This window comes from Bubalus bubalis, chromosome 18 (assembly GCF_019923935.1).
Source record: "Bubalus bubalis isolate 160015118507 breed Murrah chromosome 18, NDDB_SH_1, whole genome shotgun sequence".
NCBI lineage: Eukaryota > Metazoa > Chordata > Mammalia > Artiodactyla > Bovidae > Bubalus > Bubalus bubalis.
The window spans coordinates 14,719,955-14,739,523 of NC_059174.1; the positions used below are offsets into that span (position 1 = coordinate 14,719,955).

General features: G+C 44.0%; 1 protein-coding gene across 5 annotated transcripts in view; it reads right to left on the reverse strand.

Moving 5' to 3' along the window:
* MYLK3 (myosin light chain kinase 3) overlaps positions 1-19,569 on the reverse strand; it is a 58,213-nt gene that overhangs the window by 29,444 nt on the left and 9,200 nt on the right. For 3 of the 5 annotated variants that reach the window (XM_006062763.4, XM_025268603.3, XM_025268600.3), the window contains exons 2-3: positions 8,242-8,332; positions 7,177-7,525 (exon numbers count right to left, since the gene is read on the reverse strand). In XM_006062763.4, the coding sequence (XP_006062825.4) occupies positions 7,177-7,525; positions 8,242-8,332 (440 nt within the window). Of the gene's footprint in view, positions 1-7,176; positions 7,526-8,241; positions 8,333-14,193; positions 18,819-19,569 lie in introns of those variants that run through there. The other 2 variants (XM_006062762.4, XM_006062761.4) reach the window with 1 other exon arrangement.

The following is a 19,569-nucleotide window of genomic DNA, read 5'->3' on the forward strand; positions in this document are numbered from 1 at the left end:
GAAAAGAAAACACAGAGGTTCTAATAGTGAAGACTAAAATGGTGCAGCCACTGTGGAAATCAGTATGACAGTTCCTCAGAAATGTGAAAATATATTACCATATGACCCAGCAATCCCAATTCTGGAAACAAACCCAAAATAATTAAAAGCAGAACCTCAAAGAGATATTCGTACAGCCTTGTTCATGGCAGTATTATTCTCAACAGCCAAATGTGGAAGCAACCAAAGTGTCCATTGACAGATGAAAGAATAAATAAAATGTTGCATACACACATAATGGAATGGTATTCATCCTTATGCTAAGTGAAATAAACCAGTGACAGAAAGGCGGATTCTATATACTTGAATGAATGAGTTATATGAAGGACCCGTGCTGCTGTGCTCAGTCACTTAGTCGTGTCTGACTCTTTGCGATCCCATGGACTGTAGCCTGCCAGGCTTCTCTGTCCATGGGATTTTCCAGGCAAGAATACTGGAGGGGGTTGCCATTCAATTCTTCAGGGGATCTTCCCAACCCAGAGATCAAACCCACATCTCCTGCATTGGCAGGCAGATTCTATACCACTGAGCTACCTAGGAAGCCCATAGGAAGGACCCAGAGTAGTAAAATTCATAGAGACAGACAGTAGAATGGTAGTTATGGTAGCAGTTTCAGATTTACAAAATGAAAAAGCTCTGGAGATCTGTGTCATAACAATATGAATATACTTAACACCACTGAACTATACATTTAAAAATGGTTACAACAATGAACATTATGATACATGTTTTTTAACCAAATTTTTTTTTTAATTAGGGCTTCCCCTAGCAGCTGGAGGCCTGGGTCCCTCCTTTGCCTGCTCCTGAATGCACCTGGTTCTGCAGACTGTTCACAGCTAAAGCTTGGGTAGGATGTAGCAAAATTCCCTGGACACCCCTCAAGAGCAATTACAGGTTGGTGATGACAGGGCAGGATGGGAAAGGTGGCATCCAAGCCCAGCTCAGGCATTGCCTTGATCAAGGAACATGGGAAACTGCAGGAAGCCAGTGTCTGGAAGAATATACAGGTAGTCAGGTGGCCACTGCCATTTAGAGACAACATTTCCCTCAAGATATACCCATGTGCTAGATGAGGGAGGGTAGCTAGGGATCTCCCCAGGTCCTAAGCCCAGTTTGGTGTGTCTGAAATTCAGCTCAAGGTTGAAACTAACATGGAGACTTTTCTCTCTCACCCAGAATCTTTTTAGGGCCCCTAACAAGTTCATGGAAAGTTCATCCCCACCCTAGATTCTACATTTAGAGCCCTGGCAAGGATCCAGGGATGCTTGCCAGGAAGCCCTCCCTCCAGATGGTTAGGTCTCCTAGGGACTCACATTTCCTTGCAGAACGAAGGCAGACAAAGTATCTGGGCTTCCCTGCCAGTCACCACAGCATACACAGACACCAGCTCCCCTCCCTACAGCAGGCCTCGAGGGGCTTGGTTACAGGTCAGGACAACTGAGGACAGGTGTAGAAGGGTACAAGGCCCTTTAGAGAGAAGCCCAGGAAGCAGAGTGCCCTTTAATGCACTGCCCTTGGAGAACACTGCTGGATAACACAGAGATATGACAATTATCAGGTTCTAACTCATTATTCTCTTGCAGCATGTTGGCTGATGGCAGGTCCTGAGGCTGAGTCCTGAGGGTTAGGACACAACCTCATCTCTAGGACTCCAAGCATAATCCTTCTGAAACTCCCTTGGCTTCATTCAGCCTATACCAACCTCCCACCTCCGAAGACCCATTATTCTTTCCCTACCATAGTGTTTAGGACTTAACAAATGCTGACAAGAAACAGGATGGTGCAGTGATTAGGGGCACAGATATTGGAGTCCAGAAACCTATGTCCATCCTCTTAAATTTTTTGAGACTTGTGTTATGGCCTAGCATGTGATCTAGCCTGGAGAACATTCCACGTGCACTTGAAAAGAATGTGTATTCTTATGTTAAGCATCTCTTCCAGCCACAGTGGTATGAAATTGGAAACCAATTGCAGAAAGAAAAATGGGAATAGAACAAACAAGTGGAGACTAAACAGCACGCTACTAGAAAGACCAATGGGTCAATGATGAAATCAAAGAGGAAATCAGAAAATACCTTGAGACAATGTAAATGGAAACACAATGCTCCAAAACCTATGGATGCATGCATGCTAAGTTGCTACAGTCATGTCCGACTCTGTGCGACTCTATGGACTGTAGCCTGCCAGACTCCTCTGGCCATGGGATTCTCCAGGCAAGAATACTGGAGTCAAGAATACTTGACATGCCCTCCTCCAGGGTATCTTCCTGACCCAGGGATCAAACTGTGTCTCTTACATCTTCTGCATTGGCAAGCAAGTTCTTTACCACTAACACCACCTGGGAAGCCCCCAAAACCTATGGAGTTCAGTCAAAGCAGTTCTAAGAAGGAACATGATAGTGATACAGACCTTCCTCAATAAACAAGAAAAATCTCAAGCAACCTAATGTACCACCTAAAGGAATTAGAAAAGAAGAATAAGTAAAGCCCAAAGTCAGCAGTAGGAAAGGCAAAATAAAAATTAGAGAGGAAATAAGTAAAATAGAGATCAAAACACAATAGAAAAGATCGATGAAACAAAGACCCAGCTTTTTGAAAAGACAAACAAAATTGATAAACCTTTAACTACTCCCATCAAGAAGAAAGGAGAGAGGTTTAAATAAACAAGAAATGCAAGAGGACAAGTTTCTACTGTATTGCACAGAGAACTATATTCACTATCCTATGATAAACTACAATGGAAAAGAACATTTTAAAAAAGAATACATATATACATATATAGTTGACTCATTTTGCTACAGAGCAGAAGATAACACATTGTAAATCAACTATACTTTAATTAAAAACAAACAAAAGAAAGAGGAGAAATAACACATAGCACAGAACTACAAAAAAATCAGGAGAGAATATATGAACAAATTTGATAACTCATAACACATCAACTGGAGAAAGCAATGGCAACCCACTCCAGTACTCTTGCCTGGAAAATCCCATGGATGGAGGAGCCTGGTAGGCTGCAGTCCATGGGGTTGCTAAGAGCCGGACACGACTGGGTGACTTCACTTTCACTTTTCACTTTCATGCATTGGAGGAGGAAATGGCAACCCACTCCAGTATTCTTGCCTGGAGAATCCCAGGGACGGTGGGGCCTGGTGGGCTGCCGTCTGTGGGGTCAAACAGAGTCAGACACGACTGAATCGACTTAGCAGCAACACATCAAAAAATTTCTACAAACATACAGCCTGCCAAGACTGAATCAAGAGCAAACAGCCAATCTGAACAAGCTGACCCCTAGCAGTGAAATTAAATTTGTAATTTTTTAAAAACTCAGCAAACAAAAGTCCAGGGTTGGACAGCTTTACAGGGTAATTCTCTTTTGTATTCTATAAAAAAAGAGCTAGGGCTTATCCTTCTCAAATTAGTCCAATAACTTGAAGAGGATGGAACACTCCCAAATGTATTCTTTGAGGCCACCATTACAATGACATCAAAACCAGAAAAAGATACTCCATGAAAGCAAGTGATAGGGTAGTATCTTTGATGAATACAGATGTAAACATCCTCAACAAAATACTAGCAAACTAAATTCAACAATATGTAAAAAGGGTCATACACCATGATCAAGTGGAATTTATTCAAAAGACCCAAGGATGGTTCAATATTTGCAAATCAATCAATGTGGTACATCATTATGACAAAGGGAAGGATAAAAATCACATGATCATTTCAATAGATGCCTAAAAAGCATTTAACAAAATTCAACATCCATTCATATATTCATGATAAAAACTATCATCAGAGTGGGTATAGAGAGAACACATCTCAACATAATAAAGGCCACTATGAAAGTCTCATAGCTAATATCACACTCAATGGTGAAAAGCTAAAAGCCTTTCCTCTAAATTCAGGAAAAAGACAAGGATCTCACTCTTTCCATTTGTATTTAACATAGTATTGGAACTCCTAAACACAGCTATCAGACAAGAAAAGGAAATAGAAGGCATCTAAAATGAAAGAAAAGAATGTCACTATTCAACAAGAAAACTGTCACTTTTTGCAAATGACATGATACTTTAAATACAAAACTCTAGTTTCTACCCAAAACCTATAAAAATCGATAAATGAATTCAATACAGTTGCAAGATACAAGATTAGTATACAGAAATCTGTTGATTTTCTATATGCTAATGGTGAACTATCAGAAAGTAAAAAATCAATCCCTTTTAAAATCACATTTTAAAAATACCTAGGAAGAAACTTAACCAAGGAGATAAAACACATTTATTCTGAAAACTATAAAACATTGATGAAGGAAACTGAAGATGATATAAAGGAATGAAAGGATATCCCATTTTGGGATTGGAAGAATTAATACTGTTAAAATAGGCATACCACCCAAAGCAATCTACAGAATTAATGCAGTCTCTATCAAAATATCCATGACATTTTTTACAGAATGAGAACAAACAATCCTAAAATTCATATGAAGCCACAGAAGACCTTAAGTTATCAACACAATCTTGCTTAAAAAGAACAAAGCTGGAGGAATAACCCTCCCAGTCTTCAGGCTCTATTACAAAGCTACAATCATCAAAACAGCATAGTACTGGCACAAAAGCAGAATCATAGATCACTGGCACAGAATAGAGTCCAGAAATAAACCCATGCACCCGTGGTCAATTAATCTGTGACAAAGGAGGGAAGAACATACAATGGGGAAAAGACAGCCTCTGGAATAAACACTGTTGGGAGAACTGGACTGCTACATGCAAAAGAATCAAACTGTACTACTTTTTCACATTGTACACAAAAATGAATTCAAAGTGTATTAAAGATCTAAATATAAGACCCCACACATAAAACTCCTGGAAAAGAATGGTTAGTCAGAATAGTCTGATGTAAATTATAGTAACTTAAAAAATCTGTATCTTAAGTCAAAAGAAATAAAAGCAAAGCAAACAAACAAACAAACAAATGGGGCCTAATTAAAAGCTTTTGTACAGCAAAGGAAACCATTGAAAAAATGAAGACAAATTACCAAATGGGAGGAAATATTTGCAGATGATATGACCAACAAGGGGTTAATATCCAAAATATACAAACAGCCTATTTGTTTATATAGACTTAATATAAAAAACCAAACAACCCAATGAAAAAAATGGGCAGAGGGCCTCGATAGACAATTCTCCAAATGAGACATACAGATTACCAAAAAGAACATGAAAAGATGCTGAACAATGCTAATTATTAGAGAAATACAAATCAAAACAAGCTATCACATCACACAGATTACCTATCATCAAAAAAACAAATAACAGATGTTGTCAAGGATGTGGAGGAAAAAGAACACTTATACACTGTTGGTGAGAATATACATTGGGGCAGTGATTATGAAAAACAGTATTGAGATTCTTCAGAAGACTAAAAATAGAACTACCACATAACACAGCCCATTCCAATTTTGGATATACATCCAGAAAAAAAACAAAACCATCAATTTGAAAAGATACATATGCCCCCAGTGTTCATAGCAGCACTATCTACAATAACCAAGATATGGAAGCACCCAAGTGTCCATCAAGAGATGAATGGATAAAGAAGATGTGGTAGATATGTACAATGGAATACTATGCTGCCATAAAAAAGAATGGAATTCTGCCTTTTGTAGCAATGTATATCAACTAGAGAACATTATGCTTAATAAAGTAAGTCAGACAGAGAAAGAGTTATTGTATGATATAACTTATATATGGAATCTAAAAAATAATGCAAATTAAGATATATAGCAAAACAGACTCAGAGAACAAACTACTGGTTGGTTACCAGTGAGGAGGGTGAGAGGGGAGGTACTCATTAGTAATAAGGGATTAAGAGGTACAAACTACTATGTATAAACTAGAAAAACACAAGGATATATTGTATAACACAGGGAATTATAACCATTATGTTATAGTAACTTTTAATGGGGTGTAAACTATAAAAAATCTCATCACTATGCTGTATGCATGAGTGTATGCTCAGTTGCTCAGTCGTGTCTGACTCTTTGCAACCCTATGAACTATAGCCCGCTAGGCTCCTATGTCTATGGGATTCTCCAGGTAAGATTAATGGAGTAAGTTGCCATGCCCTCTTCTAGGGAATCTTCCTGACACAGGGATCAAACCCACATCTCCTGCGGCTCCTGCATTGCAGGAGGGTTCTTTAGCACTGAGCCACTGGGGAAGTCTCACATGCTGTATACCTGAAACTAATATAGTATAGTAAATCAACTATACTTCAATAATAAACAAAGAAACACCTGGATTCAGATTCCAACTCTGAACCCCTAGCTGTGTGACCCTGGGTAACCTGACCCTGATTCCTCATCAATAAATTGAGGATACCTCCTGGGGATGTTTTGAGAATAAAATGAGATGATATTTGTGAAATGCTCAGCCAATGACGGTCACCTGGGATGTGTTCTGTGAACCCCATCTTTTAGGCGTCATTATAGCTATTACTGGAGAAGGCAATGGCACCTCCCTCCAGTACTCCTGCCTGGAAAATCCCATGGATGGAGGAGCCTGGTAGGCTGCAGCCCATGGGGTCGCTGAGGGTTGGACACGACTGAGCGACTTCACTTTCACTTTTCACTTTCATGCACTGGAGAAGGAAATGGCAACCCACTCCAGTGTTCTTGCCTGGAGAACCCCAGGGACGGGGGAGCCTGGTGGGCTGCCGTCTATGGGGCCGCACAGAGTCGGACACGATTGAAGTGACTCAGCCGCAGCAGCATAGCTATTACTGTTGCTGTCAGAACTGGTGATTCTCAGTCTTGTTCCACATGGGACTCACCTGGGAAGCTTTAAAAACAAACAAAGAATGTTTGAACCTCATTCCAGACTGAATAAATCAGAATCTTTGTTCATTTGTATCTTAAAAATTCCTTCCGGTAACTCTTGTGGGTGCCAGGTAAGAGCCAGTGCTCTAAGCTCCTGAAAGCCCGCCTTGGCCCTCTCTTCTCCTCCTCCTTATGAGACTAGCCAGCACTGCGCACAGTGGACGTTCTTCAGGAGCAGCTGTCCCCTGGGCCATGCTCTAGCCTAGGGGCTGCAGTTAATTCCCCCCTCCTTTCCCAGCTTGGAGACACATGCCTTACCTTGGAGGTGTTTCTCCACCACCGTGAGCTGCCTTGGCCTGAGCTGGTGGTGCTGGAGTCAGCCTCATGCCCTCCCCCGAGGGCCGAGGGTCAGGCCTATTGGGTGATGTTCCTCGTCCTGCACTCAATGCAGCCTCCTGCCCAGTGGGAGCCTCACTGACCCTTTCAGACACCACAGACAGTTCCAGGCCAATCCCGGGGTTCTTGCTGGATGCTCTAGGAGCTTGGACTTCCACCTCTGGGCGCACCTGAGTTGGGCCAGAAATTCCGTCTCTCTGCTCTGGTGGGGCCTCTGCCTGGGTAGGGAGGTCAGATCCTGTCCCCTCTGGCAGGTCCGCCTTCTGGCTCTCTATAGGAAAATAAGCAGAATAACTCTCTCATTTGGAGGAAACTTTCCAAAGAATATGTAGCAGGCCATTTAGTGGACCACGTTTATAACTCTAGGCTAACTAGAAATAACCCGAGTGACCAGCAAGATGGAGCTCTTTGACTAAACCAGGGCCACTCAGGCATAAAAAGGGAGAAATGACTATGTCCATATGCGGCTATGGAGTGATCTCAGGTTATACAGATGGAGAAAACGAAGTGGAGAAGTGTGTGATGTGTTTCTGTTTGTCTAAAGGGAGGCTGTGTGTGTGTGTGAGCACACACATACATGTGTATAACCACTTATAATGTGGTCTGAAGAGACTTGACCTCAAAGGAAAGATAAGACAAAAATTTTTTTAAATGGCTACAAATGTGGGGGAGAAAATGAGATGCAGGGAACATGCATAGAAGCTAGACTTAGTATAGCTTGTTTTATCAATTCAGCTTTGGAAGCATGTAAATATTATGCAAAAAGTATAAAAGAAAATTAAACTTAAAAAAATCCTTAAAAATTTAAAGCAAAGTGAAATAAACATGGCAATACAGAGTAGAATAAACACGAAAAAAAAACTTCAGAAAAAGAGGAAGAAGACATTTCAGCAGTTTTTCAGTAATCACATTTGTTATGGTGGTGATATTTTTACCCTGAAACTGTTGGGTGTCCATGTGGGATAAAGCAAATGGGGCCCTACTCACCTTCCCACGGGCCCCTGAGCTCAGCTTGTACACCTCTGGTGCTCAGCGTGTGCTTTGGTTTTGCTTCTTTCTCTTCCACTTGCTCTTTGTTCTAAAAGAATGACCATAAAACCTATCACTGTCGTCACTGAGGTCACAAACATTTTGTTGAGTACCTACCTTGGGCTTGAAATAGAAACACTTAGGTTATTTCATGTAGTCTCGCAGTAATACTAGAGGGTACGAATTACTATTGTTATTTTAGAGATAAGGACACTGAGGTTTTCCCAAGGTCACCAAGTCCGTTCAAATGGGTTACTGTATTGCAGGTAAGGTGCAGACCTAGTCCCCTAATCTAAGTAGACCAGACCTCAAAATACTAGATCAGGCTTGGAAAATAAATTTGAGTCAATTTAGATTAGTCGGTTATGACTATTCCAGTGTTGGCTTGGGTTGGATACTGAATCCACGCTTGTAGGGGGAGTGTCACTGTCAATGAATATCTGCCTGGGAGCTAGGTAGGTGGATCCCATGGTTATCTCTTTATAGTAGAGGACCCTTGAGCTAAACTTGATGGATTTAAACCCAGTTTAACCATTTGACAAGATCCTTAACTTCACTGCCTCTCACTTTTCTCATCTGTGAAATGGGGAGAATAATATCACAGAGCAGTGGGAGGACTGAGGGAGTTCATTTGTAGAATTTCTTGAGGAGTTCTCCCAACACAAAGTGATTAGCTCTGGTGATTTTATGCTGTTTGAGACAGATAGAGTGGATCGTGTAGGATGCTCAGAGCCCACCCACAGAGGCTCTCAGCAGTTCTTCCTTAGCTGAATGGTCCACCCCAGACCAGTGCATGTGCTGTACTCCTGAAATCATCCAGACCTCTCAGTATTTCTGAGTGCAAATATTTCTAGGTGCCCTGACCCTTGTTGGGTCCCCCTGGTGCTTCTGAGTCTATGACTTTATAGAACAGGATGCTTGAGCCAGACTGGTTGGGTTTAAACCCCATCTAGAGTACAGCCCCTAAGATTCCTCCTGGCACTTGTCACAGACCCAGGTCTGGTCTAAGCCCAGAGACTGAAGGCCCTTTCTCCTACCTTGGCCAGAGAGGCCTCAACTGGGAGTGCAGAGTCCAAAAAGGACTAGAGTTTTATTTGGCTTGCACAGCATTTTACATCAAAATTCTAAGCTCCCTTTTGGGCTTAGAGAATTGTTCTACATTTTGATTGTGGCGGTGCTTATTAGTGTATATACATTTGTTAAACTGTGTATTTAAGATGTACATATTTAGTTGTATATATACAGTTTATTGTATGGAAATTATACATTAATAAAACTGATTAGAAAAAATTCTAGGTTTCCAGCTTCTCTTGAAAAAAAAAAATCTGATGACCTGTCAACTCCAAGCCCAAATGGCAAAAATCAGCTGGAGCAATTCCCTCTAACTGGGGCACCACAATCCTCACCTCTCTTGTGTGTCTCCCTGACACTAAGGATGAAGGTTAGGTTTGTTACTGAATCAGGTTCAGCTGCTTGTTGCTCAAAAATCAATACTTGAGAGAGGCAAGTGTTGGTAGAAAGTTGTTTTTAATCAGAATGCCAGCAATCTGGGGAGATGGTAGACTCTGTTCCCCCAAAAACCACCTCCAAAGAATCTGCTCAGCCATGAATGTTTTTAAAAGGGAAGAAGAAAGTAACCTCAGTTGATCTTTGAGATAAGGAGTCAGAGTCATCCTCATCCCCCAGTGTGTGTAGGCTCGTGGAGGCTATCTTGCTCACAGCTTGTTCACACAGTTAGTTACATTGTGCGATTACTAAAGAAGAAACTAGGGAAGAGATCTGGTCATCTGTTAATTACTTACTCTTCATTTCCCGTTCTTTGATCTACAGAAAGAACCAACATGTTAGGCAAGGGATTGTGTGATTAAAAGATCTGAAAGTTGTGCTTGGGCCAGAGGTGAGTAGAGCACGGAGGTGCCTGGTTTAAGTTTGGTGACAAGATAAAAGGGCGCTCCTACAGGGAGCTCTTTCTTGCCAAACGTTGCTTACAAATCCCCACTTGTCAAAACATTGTTCAATTTCTATGGAATTATGGGGGGAAATCCATCTTCTGTAACTCTTTCATGCTGACACAGGGTGCCATATTCCATTCCTATGGGATTAGGGGTCTGTCTGACTTCTGTAAATTCTTCATGCCGACATAGGACACTGTATTTTCAGAGTGAAGATGTTGACATGGATCTGTACCATCTCTTTGCTGACAATTTTAGTTTCCTGCTTACACATATGGGCAGAGCAGGCTACAATTATTCTAATACCCACAAAGCTATAGATTATTATGAGCAACAGTGTTAATCCCATTCTCTTGAGGCCTGTTCTTGAAATTGCCCTAGCCATAAATTCAGTACTGCTCAAGATGGAGCAGTTTATGGCATGGCTGCAGCCTGGTCAATATGCAGCTGGCCTTTTCCCTCTGGTGGCAGTTATAGTATCTGTGAAACAACTCAGAAACGTGCATCAGACACTGGGTCTGGGACTCTAGTGTCCTAATCATTAGCTGCTTGAGCCTGCTCTTTTGTGACTCACCGAGGCCTGGGAGACTTCAGCTTTTTTACAAACAAAAGGTAGGGAGTGCGGAGGGGCCTTTGTACTTGGGGTGGGAGGGGAGGGCAGTACACAGGGTTCTGCTTGCTTCCAGGTTGGTTCCCCTGATTTTCCTACCCTGTGACCACTTCTCTCGACTTGTTTCCTGTTCATGTCTTTGTGATCCAGGACAGCAGGTTTTGCCCTCTTAATGGTAACAGCATAACACATGGGAACACTTAATAAGGTTGGCTGTTGTCATCACGATTATCACCAGTGTCGCCGTGACCTGGATCCCCTGCTCTACGGAGATCTCTCCCTGGGTCTCTTTCTACAGACTCTGTCCTGCCACCCCCGTAGTTGGGGAACTGGAAGCATTATCACGGCTGCCTCCTGCTTCACCTACCAGTGGAGAAAGAGTCAAACAGACTGATTCAAACAGATTGTCCTTTGGCAGACCTTGTGGGGTTCAGACTATCTTCTCCTTCCCCCTGAGTTTGGTAGAGGGAGATGATGCACACACACACACACACACACACACACACACACACACACACACACACAGAGGCAGAGCTGGATTTTGACTTCAAAGCTCAATCTTTTGGTCCTAGCCTTGTTTTGATGTATTCAGAAGAAGGAGGATAAACCCCAAATACCCAGGCACCTTGAGGACTGATGCATTCTGAACAGTTTGACTGCGATTCTGTACACCCTGGCTGAGCCTGACTCTATCCATGAGAGAGCATATGGCTTCCAGTAATAATCTGATCCATTGCTACAACCAAATGAAGTGTCACTGGGCAATCCAGGCCTGAGGAGAAGCTTCATGAAGTCCTGGCAGCCAGCGCTAGGACTGAATTCAATTCCAAAAATTGCAATGCCCATGCTCTCCTAGGAAATAGAAGAGGATCTCCAGAAAGTCTCCACAATGCACTATTTTCAGCATCCACAGTGTGTTTAAAAGCTGGGGCTCAGTCTCAGCTATTTAATGGCCCCTTTTCTGACACCCTCTGTGAGAAAGCCCTGCCAGCACACAGAAGGAAGCAGAGGTCTCTCACGGGGGTAAGGTAAGGAGCTGACAGCCTAACTGGGAGACTAGATCTAGCCCTGTAGATAGCTACTGACATGTATATTAAATACAAAGACCAGAAGAGAGATCAGTCATGTTCCAGATCAATCACAGGCAAGAACTGTGGCAAGAAAATAGAAAGTTCTGTGACTTTGCCTTATCCAGAAATGCCTAAATATCTGCAACACGTGTGACAGCAACTTCACTTATATATGAATAACTCTTAAAAATCAAGAAAAAGGCAAAAAAAAAAAAAAAGAAATGGAAAAGAGGGAAAATGTATGAATTAAAAAAAAAAAAAGAGTTTGCTTTAAAAAGATATAACCAATTGCCTTATTTGGATTTTAACTCAAATAAACAAATTTTAAAAGTAAACAAATAAAACATTAGCTGATCAGGGACATTTGAACACTGGTTGGTAACATCAAATTACTGTTTACCTTTAGATATGAAGGGTATCATGATAATGTTTTTTAAAAGACCCCTTATGTTTTAGATATATTAGCTGAGTTGCATATGGAAGAAATGATCCAATGTCTCAGATTTTCCTTAAGATAATCTGGAAAGAGGGAAGTGGGTGGGAAACAGCCTCTAGTTGTGGGCTGATAAGGTTCATTATACTAATCTATTTTTATTCATTTGACATTTTTTATATTAAAAAATTTTTTTTAAAGAAACACATGCATAATAAGATGTTTTCATTTGCCAGACAATGAATGAAAAACTGGAGAATATGCTTTGTTAGCAAAAATAGGAATGCAGCAAGCCTTCCCATATGTTACTTAATTAGAATAACTTCTTTGAAGGTTGGTTTGGCGTTATTTATTGTATAAATTTACCCTTTGGCTTTGCATTGTCACTTCTAGGAGTGTGTCATATAGATAAACTCACAATTCATGGATAGTCACTGCATCATTATTTATAAAAGCTAAAAATGAGAAATAATGTACACAATGATATGGGACTGATTAACAAATTAAGACACATTCTCAAAAATAGAACTCTCTGCAACTTAAAAAACAAGAACAAGAACGCTTTCTAGTTATAAATATGAAACAATGCCCAAAATAATGCCCCCAAAAGTTTTAAAATAGTCAAGCCCAGTACAATGTGAATAATATTTTAGTTAAAACAAAACAAAGAGGGTGGTGTGTATACCAATGTGCTTAGAGATTAACAGTCTCTGTCAGGAAGGTTTCACCGGAAATAGGCTCCTATGATTGTTGGGGGAGGAGGGTTGTCCTGGGGACTGGGGGATGAGTAGGAGGGAGAATGATTTTTGCCATGTGCATAAACTAGATTTCTTTTCTTTTTTAAAGCTGAGGTTGGTTATCAGAGTCAAGAGCAGAAGGTCATATCTTCCCTACAGGCTCGACTCTCAGGGGAGGTGCAGAAAGCAGAAAGCTGTGTGGGAGGGGCCTGCTGTGCAGAAGCTGCAGGGCAGGAGGGGAAGGGGTCTGCAAAGTGACTTCTGGCCTGGCTGGGGGTGGGGAGGAAGGCAAAGTCCTGCAGCCTTGCTCCGGAAAGCCTCAGTCACTGACACAGAGTCAAGCTCGGATTGCATGAGGGGGAGAGCTGCAAAGATCTGAAAGGGTAGCTCCAGGCCATCATCTGGGAGCTGCTAGGTGGCTGACCCTTAGCTGTTCCCAAACAGAGTGTTGCCTTTACACACCTCACACACATGCACACACAAACACCCCGCACCCCAGCCAAGCGTCCTTTAGCCAGTGGATCTGATTATGCAACCCTTGGGAACAGCCACTCCCAGAAATGCCACACTCCACCCCCAGGCTCTGGCTCAGGCCTGTGTCCCCCATGGGTCACTGTCAACACTCGTCTCCCCACAGGCAGCTGCATACTCCGCCCACTCAGGGACACAGCGCAAGGTTGGGGACAGGAAGGGGGGTCTGTGTTTCCGAAGGAGGGGCTCTGTCAGGGTAAACTGAGTGCTCCCCACCTCTCGCCCACCCCAGGGGTAAGGAGAGAAGTCCCTGGGATGTCAGAGAAGTGTAACTGCCCTCCTATCCCTAGTGGCTCATTTGTCCCCCACTTCTAGGCGCCCTGCACTGCCCAGGGCCCCACGATCTTCGCCAGGGCACAAGGGAGAAACCCAAATGTCCTGCCCTGTCTGGAAATCCACCTATGGCCTTTAAGCTTCCATCTCTCCTTTTCCCCATCAACAAGTCATGCAGGAGACATTAGAGGAGACAACAGCCCTCCCGCTCTCCGAAGACTAGCTTCCTGTCTGGGCAACCCACCAGGGCCCTGAGCCTCCCTTCCAGCCAGAAGGGCACCAGGGCACAGAAGCAGGAACCAACCTCCTCAGGGACGTCGGCCAGGCTTCCCTTCCTCCAGGGGACATTCCCTTGCATGATGAAATCCACCACCTTCGAGTTCTGGAGCACGGCCCCCACCAAAGCTATGGCCTTGTCCACGGCCATCACCATCCGGAAGAGGGCTTCCAGCCTGGCGCCCTGCTGGGCGGCATCCTGCCTCCCAGCCCGCACCAGCTCCAGGACCTCTGGCCACCCAGCCTGAGCATCAGATGGTGGGGAGCGGTCGGCCCCAGCCGGGCCCAGACCGCGGGAGGCCTCTAGCCGGTGCAGGCCTTGCTCCAGGTGGCCCATGCCTCGGTACACACACTGCAGTTTCTCCGTGACGTCTTCTTGGAAATGTAACAGTCTGTCAACCTTCTCATTCAGCATGTTGAGCTTTTTGTCCATGGTGGTTAAACAGGCCTTGCCCAGCCCCGGTAGCCCCTGGGGCCCCAAACTCTCCTTAGGGGCTCCTGACATCCTGATGAAGACTCTTCAAGGGTGAAGATTCGGAAGAGCCACAGACCTCTGGCTTTCACTTGGGCAGTGGTGTCTGGAAGTTCATTGTTCTTGAGCTAGGGACTGCCTGGGTTGTTCAGGGAGCCCAGAGGACCAGGCTTTCTACAAGCCGTTGCCTTTGCTTATCTCCCACTCTGCCGTGGCCATGAGTGACAGGCTGGGCTTGGCCCAGGCCCTTCTCCTCGGGGCCCCTTTGACATCATGGCAGCATTTAACATTCCTTTCTGAGAGGCTGCTGATGGGCAAATATTTTAAGAATCTGCCCAGGACAGGCAGGCGTTCATGTAGCTGAAACTAAAGGTTAGAAGAAAAGGAATCCTTTAGGTAACGTCCCAAAAGCTGGACTCTATAAGGAGCACCAGGGCAGAGTAAGGACTTAAGAGACCCAAAGCACTGAGAAGTACGTGGCTCCCACACAAACCACATACACACCCAATTCACAATAAGAAGCAAGACCAAAACAGGAAGAAATGTGAGGCCATTCAACAGAGTTCTGATCTTTGCCATGATGAAAAAATTTGATTCTTTTGCAAATTAAAAACAAAATTTTGTTGCCCCTACTTTGCTGATACCGCAAAGGTGTTTAGGCTGCTGTAGAGGCGGGTGTGCATGTCCCTCCCCACATGGGGCCCCCAGACACTAATCACCTGTACCTAAAAATAGAAGTGAGGGGCTAGCGAGGGCCTAGGTTACTCCCCAAGCGCCATCATGCAGGCCATGTTCCTTGCAGAGCCCTCTGGGGACCATTTGCCAGCCACCCCTTTCTCCCACAAGGATGACTACACAGGCATCAGGCATTCAGTCTGTAAACTGCAAAACTGAAACAGACACAGTAGGGCCTCAGAGAGCAAGGGGACCCATGTTTCCAGTGGTTTCCAAATGTTTTAGCATCACAAACCCTTGGTTCAAATGAAACTTTCACAGAAACATCAATAATACAGCAGACAAAAGGACACGCTCAAGCTGACACTAAGGTGGGGTACAAGGGGGGTCCCCTAGTGCCTGAGGCTGCCAGGGAGCAGTCCACGGGCACCACGTGCCTCCAGGTCTTCATAGAGAGAAAGCAGGGCCGGAAAGGGACTCTGTCCAAGGTGGCCCCAGGCACACAACCTCCTGAAGACAGCGTATCTCTGGTGAAGGCCGGCAGCAGGGAGGTGAGCGTTAGCATCCCCTTAAACCCTCTCCTTCTGAATGAAAGCAATTATGAGAATAAATTCGACCTGGAACTCTGACGTCTAAAAGCACCTTGGGATCATTTAGCTGTCTGAAGCTGCAGGTGAGTGGTAAACGCAGTGGGCAGCCTGACCACAAACCCCTCGCCACCCTCCTCTGTCAGGACAACTGCCTTTAGCAGCCCATATAGAAAGCCAGGTCTGTTTCTGGGAGCACAGACCATGTGTCATTGGTGGAATGGCCCAGAGCATGCTCCAAAGAGCACTGGTCTGTTACATTTACTGTGATTTAAAACACACAGATAAACTGTCCTTGGAAAAAGAAATTTGGGGCACACTGCTGGGGACTCACTCTGTACCTCAGCAGCAGTCATCTGCCACAGAAAGAAATCAGCATCCGACCAGGGACTCACTCCTTCCCCGCACTTCCTGCTGAACACTTCCCTGTGGAACTGCGGTTGCCTGGACCCAACCTTGGGAAATGTCCGCCTAGAGAAAGCTCTGGAAGTCTAACACTCAGCACAATGTCCTTCAGTAGGTCCTGATAATCTTTGTGAAAGGAAGTCCCCACAGTCTAAAGAGATAGATACTGTCTCTGGGAGACCGTTCCCACCAATGCTTGGCACAGGCTGCTTCACTATGACCGCTGCTCTAGAGATCTCAGAGCAGCCTGCTTCCAGGCAAGTCCTGGGTTAATAAAGTCTGGAAAGATATTTTGAAAGTCTAGATGAACACAATGGTCACAAGTAAGTGTCCCAGACATCTATTTATATCAAAAAGCTAATTATTCGAATTGCAAAAGGATTCGCCCCTGGTCTCCCTTAAGTGACAAGTAATTGCAAGTCAGCGGGTTTACTGTGAATGTGTCTGCTGTGTCATCCACTGTTCCAGAACTACTCTGAAGGCCCCTGAGCCCAGAACAGCACCCCTTTGGCTTGCCATGATCCCCAGCACACCAACATGCCTGGGATGTAGGTATTCAAGGCAACTATATAGAAGGAATGAACTAAGGAGGCGCCAATAGGAACAGGCAGCTGGGCTGATCCCTGGGAGAAAGTGGAAGGAGGAGGCTGCAGCTGGGGTTTCCCAGAACAATCAGATGAGCAGAGGGCAAGAAGCCCTCACAATTCCCAGAAGTAAACTCTAGGAGCCTCTGGCAGAAAGCTCAGAATATGCTGACAGGACAAGTCCTTAGGCCTCCTTGATGAACAGGACCAACTGTGAAGCCCTTTCATTTCTCAGCCTCCAGAAGAAATGAGTTTATGAGCACATCGGTTTTTTGAGGGCGGGTGCATGGCTTCTCTCCAGCTCCCTCAGTTAGAGGGCACAGCAAGAGCCATGGGCAATTCTTTTGGGGCAATGGTGCCTGCCCAGAGGACAGGGGAGGCATTCCACCCACCAAGTCAAGAGAACACAGGTCAGAGAAGAGGCAACCAAGCTGGATGGTCACAGAGTAGCAAGTTCAGTGACACCTCATCTTTCCTGGGTGATGACTGGCAGCCAGTCCACTCCCAGAAAGGCACAGACCTCTGTTTGCCAGAGGCTGTGGTCAGTGTGCACTGAACCTCAAGAGTCTTCCAATGTCTTAATGGTGATAGCCAGCTTTTCCTGAAGAACCTTAGAGAGGCATGTGGACCCTGAGATCCCAGTTGGAGGAAGAGGGGAGCAGAAACTCAAGGCTGAGGAGTCCATTCAAAGCCGTGACTCTTCTCCTGCCCCCCATTCCCTGCAGATCACAGATCTGTTTCTGAAGAGATGCAGCGGTCCACAGTACAACAGTGCTATGCTCTGGGGATCATCTGATCCTCAACAGAGCCAAGCGATCAACAAGCCTCAACCCACCAGCCAGGTTTCAGTGCCTTATTCTGAAATATGCACAGAAAAAAGGGATCACCAGGTATTCAGAGAAAGCTCCCAAGATAAAAAGGGGAGCCCAAAACAAATAAACAGAAATATATTGTGGCAGAAACAGGGAATAAAGAAACAAGAAAGTTTCAAAAAAGGCTCTCATTAGTAACCACAGAAAAGTGTGAAAGATTCTTCCATCCATTGAAAAAGAAGAGAGTACTGTGGAAAAAGAACAAGCATAGAATAAAAGGTCTTGGGAATTACAAATACGAATGTTAACATTTAAAAATCCAATACAGGGATAGGAAGATATTATCTTATCTGGAATAAGATAATATTCCAGAAAACAGAACTGAAAGCTGAAGATGTGTACATTAGGTGAAAAAAGAAAGAGAGACAGTGGATTAAGCTGGTCCTACATCTAATTAACTGGAGTTCAGGTGGAGAAAGGAAAGAAAGAGGAAAGGAATTTATCAAAGAAATACTACAGACATTATGAAATATAATAGAGTTAAAGACATGTAAAATGTTATGAGCATGGGGCCTAGGGTCAGATGACCAGGATTTAACTCCTGCCTCTGCCCGTTATTAGGCAGAATCGCGGGCCAGTTTGTTTAACCTCCCACAGTCTGTACTTCCTGGAGTGTAACATAATAGCAACGCATGCACATGCTTCCTGGAGTTGTCAGGAGGGTCACTTGAGAATGCTTGCGAGGCGCCTGGAACAAAGCTTGGCACACAGTGAGCGCTCAGATGTTAGCCATCAGTACGATGCCAGCCACGGGGCAAAAGGGGAACAGAAGGAGTCAGAGTCTCCAAGAAAATCAGAGTCCAGGAAAGAATGAAATCAAAATACACGATTACACGGAGACTGGCGTGGAGCTCTGTGATGACCTAGAGGGGTGGGATGGGACCAGGGGAGGGAGGCAAAAGAGGGAAGGGTTATATACATAATGACTGATTTGCGTTGTTGTACAGCAGAAATCAACACAGCATTGTAAAGCAATATCTTCCAACTAAAAAATTAAAAAAAAATTTTTTAAGTACATGATTGAATTTTCAATGAATAATATTTATATAGGAGCCTGGATAGCTCAGTTGGTAGAGCCTCAGACTTTGGGCTTCCCTGGTAGCTCAGCTGGTAAAGAATCTTCCTGCAATGCAGGAGACCCTTGTTGGATTCCTGGGTCGGGAAGATCCCCTGGAGAAGAGAATGGCAATTCTCTCCAGTATTTTTGGGTTTCCCTGGTGGCTCAGATGGTAAAGAATCTGCCTGCAATGTGGGAGACCTGGGTTCAACTCCTGGCTTGGGAAGATCCCCTGGAGAGAGCATGACAACCCAATGCAGTATTCTTGCCTGGAGAATCCCCATGGACAGAAGAGCCTGGCGGGCTACCGTCCATGGCGTCACAAACAGTCAGACAGTGGCTAAGCACAGCACACACATTATAATGTTACATTATATATATATTATATTATGCCATAATAAAGTAAATACTGTATTAAGTTAAAGCAGTGATATATAATATTATGAGAGTTGTAAAGGGAAAATGGAGAGAGCTAAATCTTCATTTCTCTTAAAAGGAAATCCATACATAATGAGCAAAATTGATGAGGAGAGAATTGGAGGCAAACACCAGAAAGAACTGCTCAAAGACTTCATTGTGTTTGCTGCTGGGGAGCAGGATGGGAAGTAGGTTTTGCGGAGCTCACAGGTACAACATCTGGGGGAGGCCAACGTGGTAGAATTTGCATGTTTGTTGACTCGTAACAAGTGTGGCAGCACAAGGCAGTGAAGGGTCTTGTTCTAACAGAGTCAAATAAGACAATTTTCTGAGAG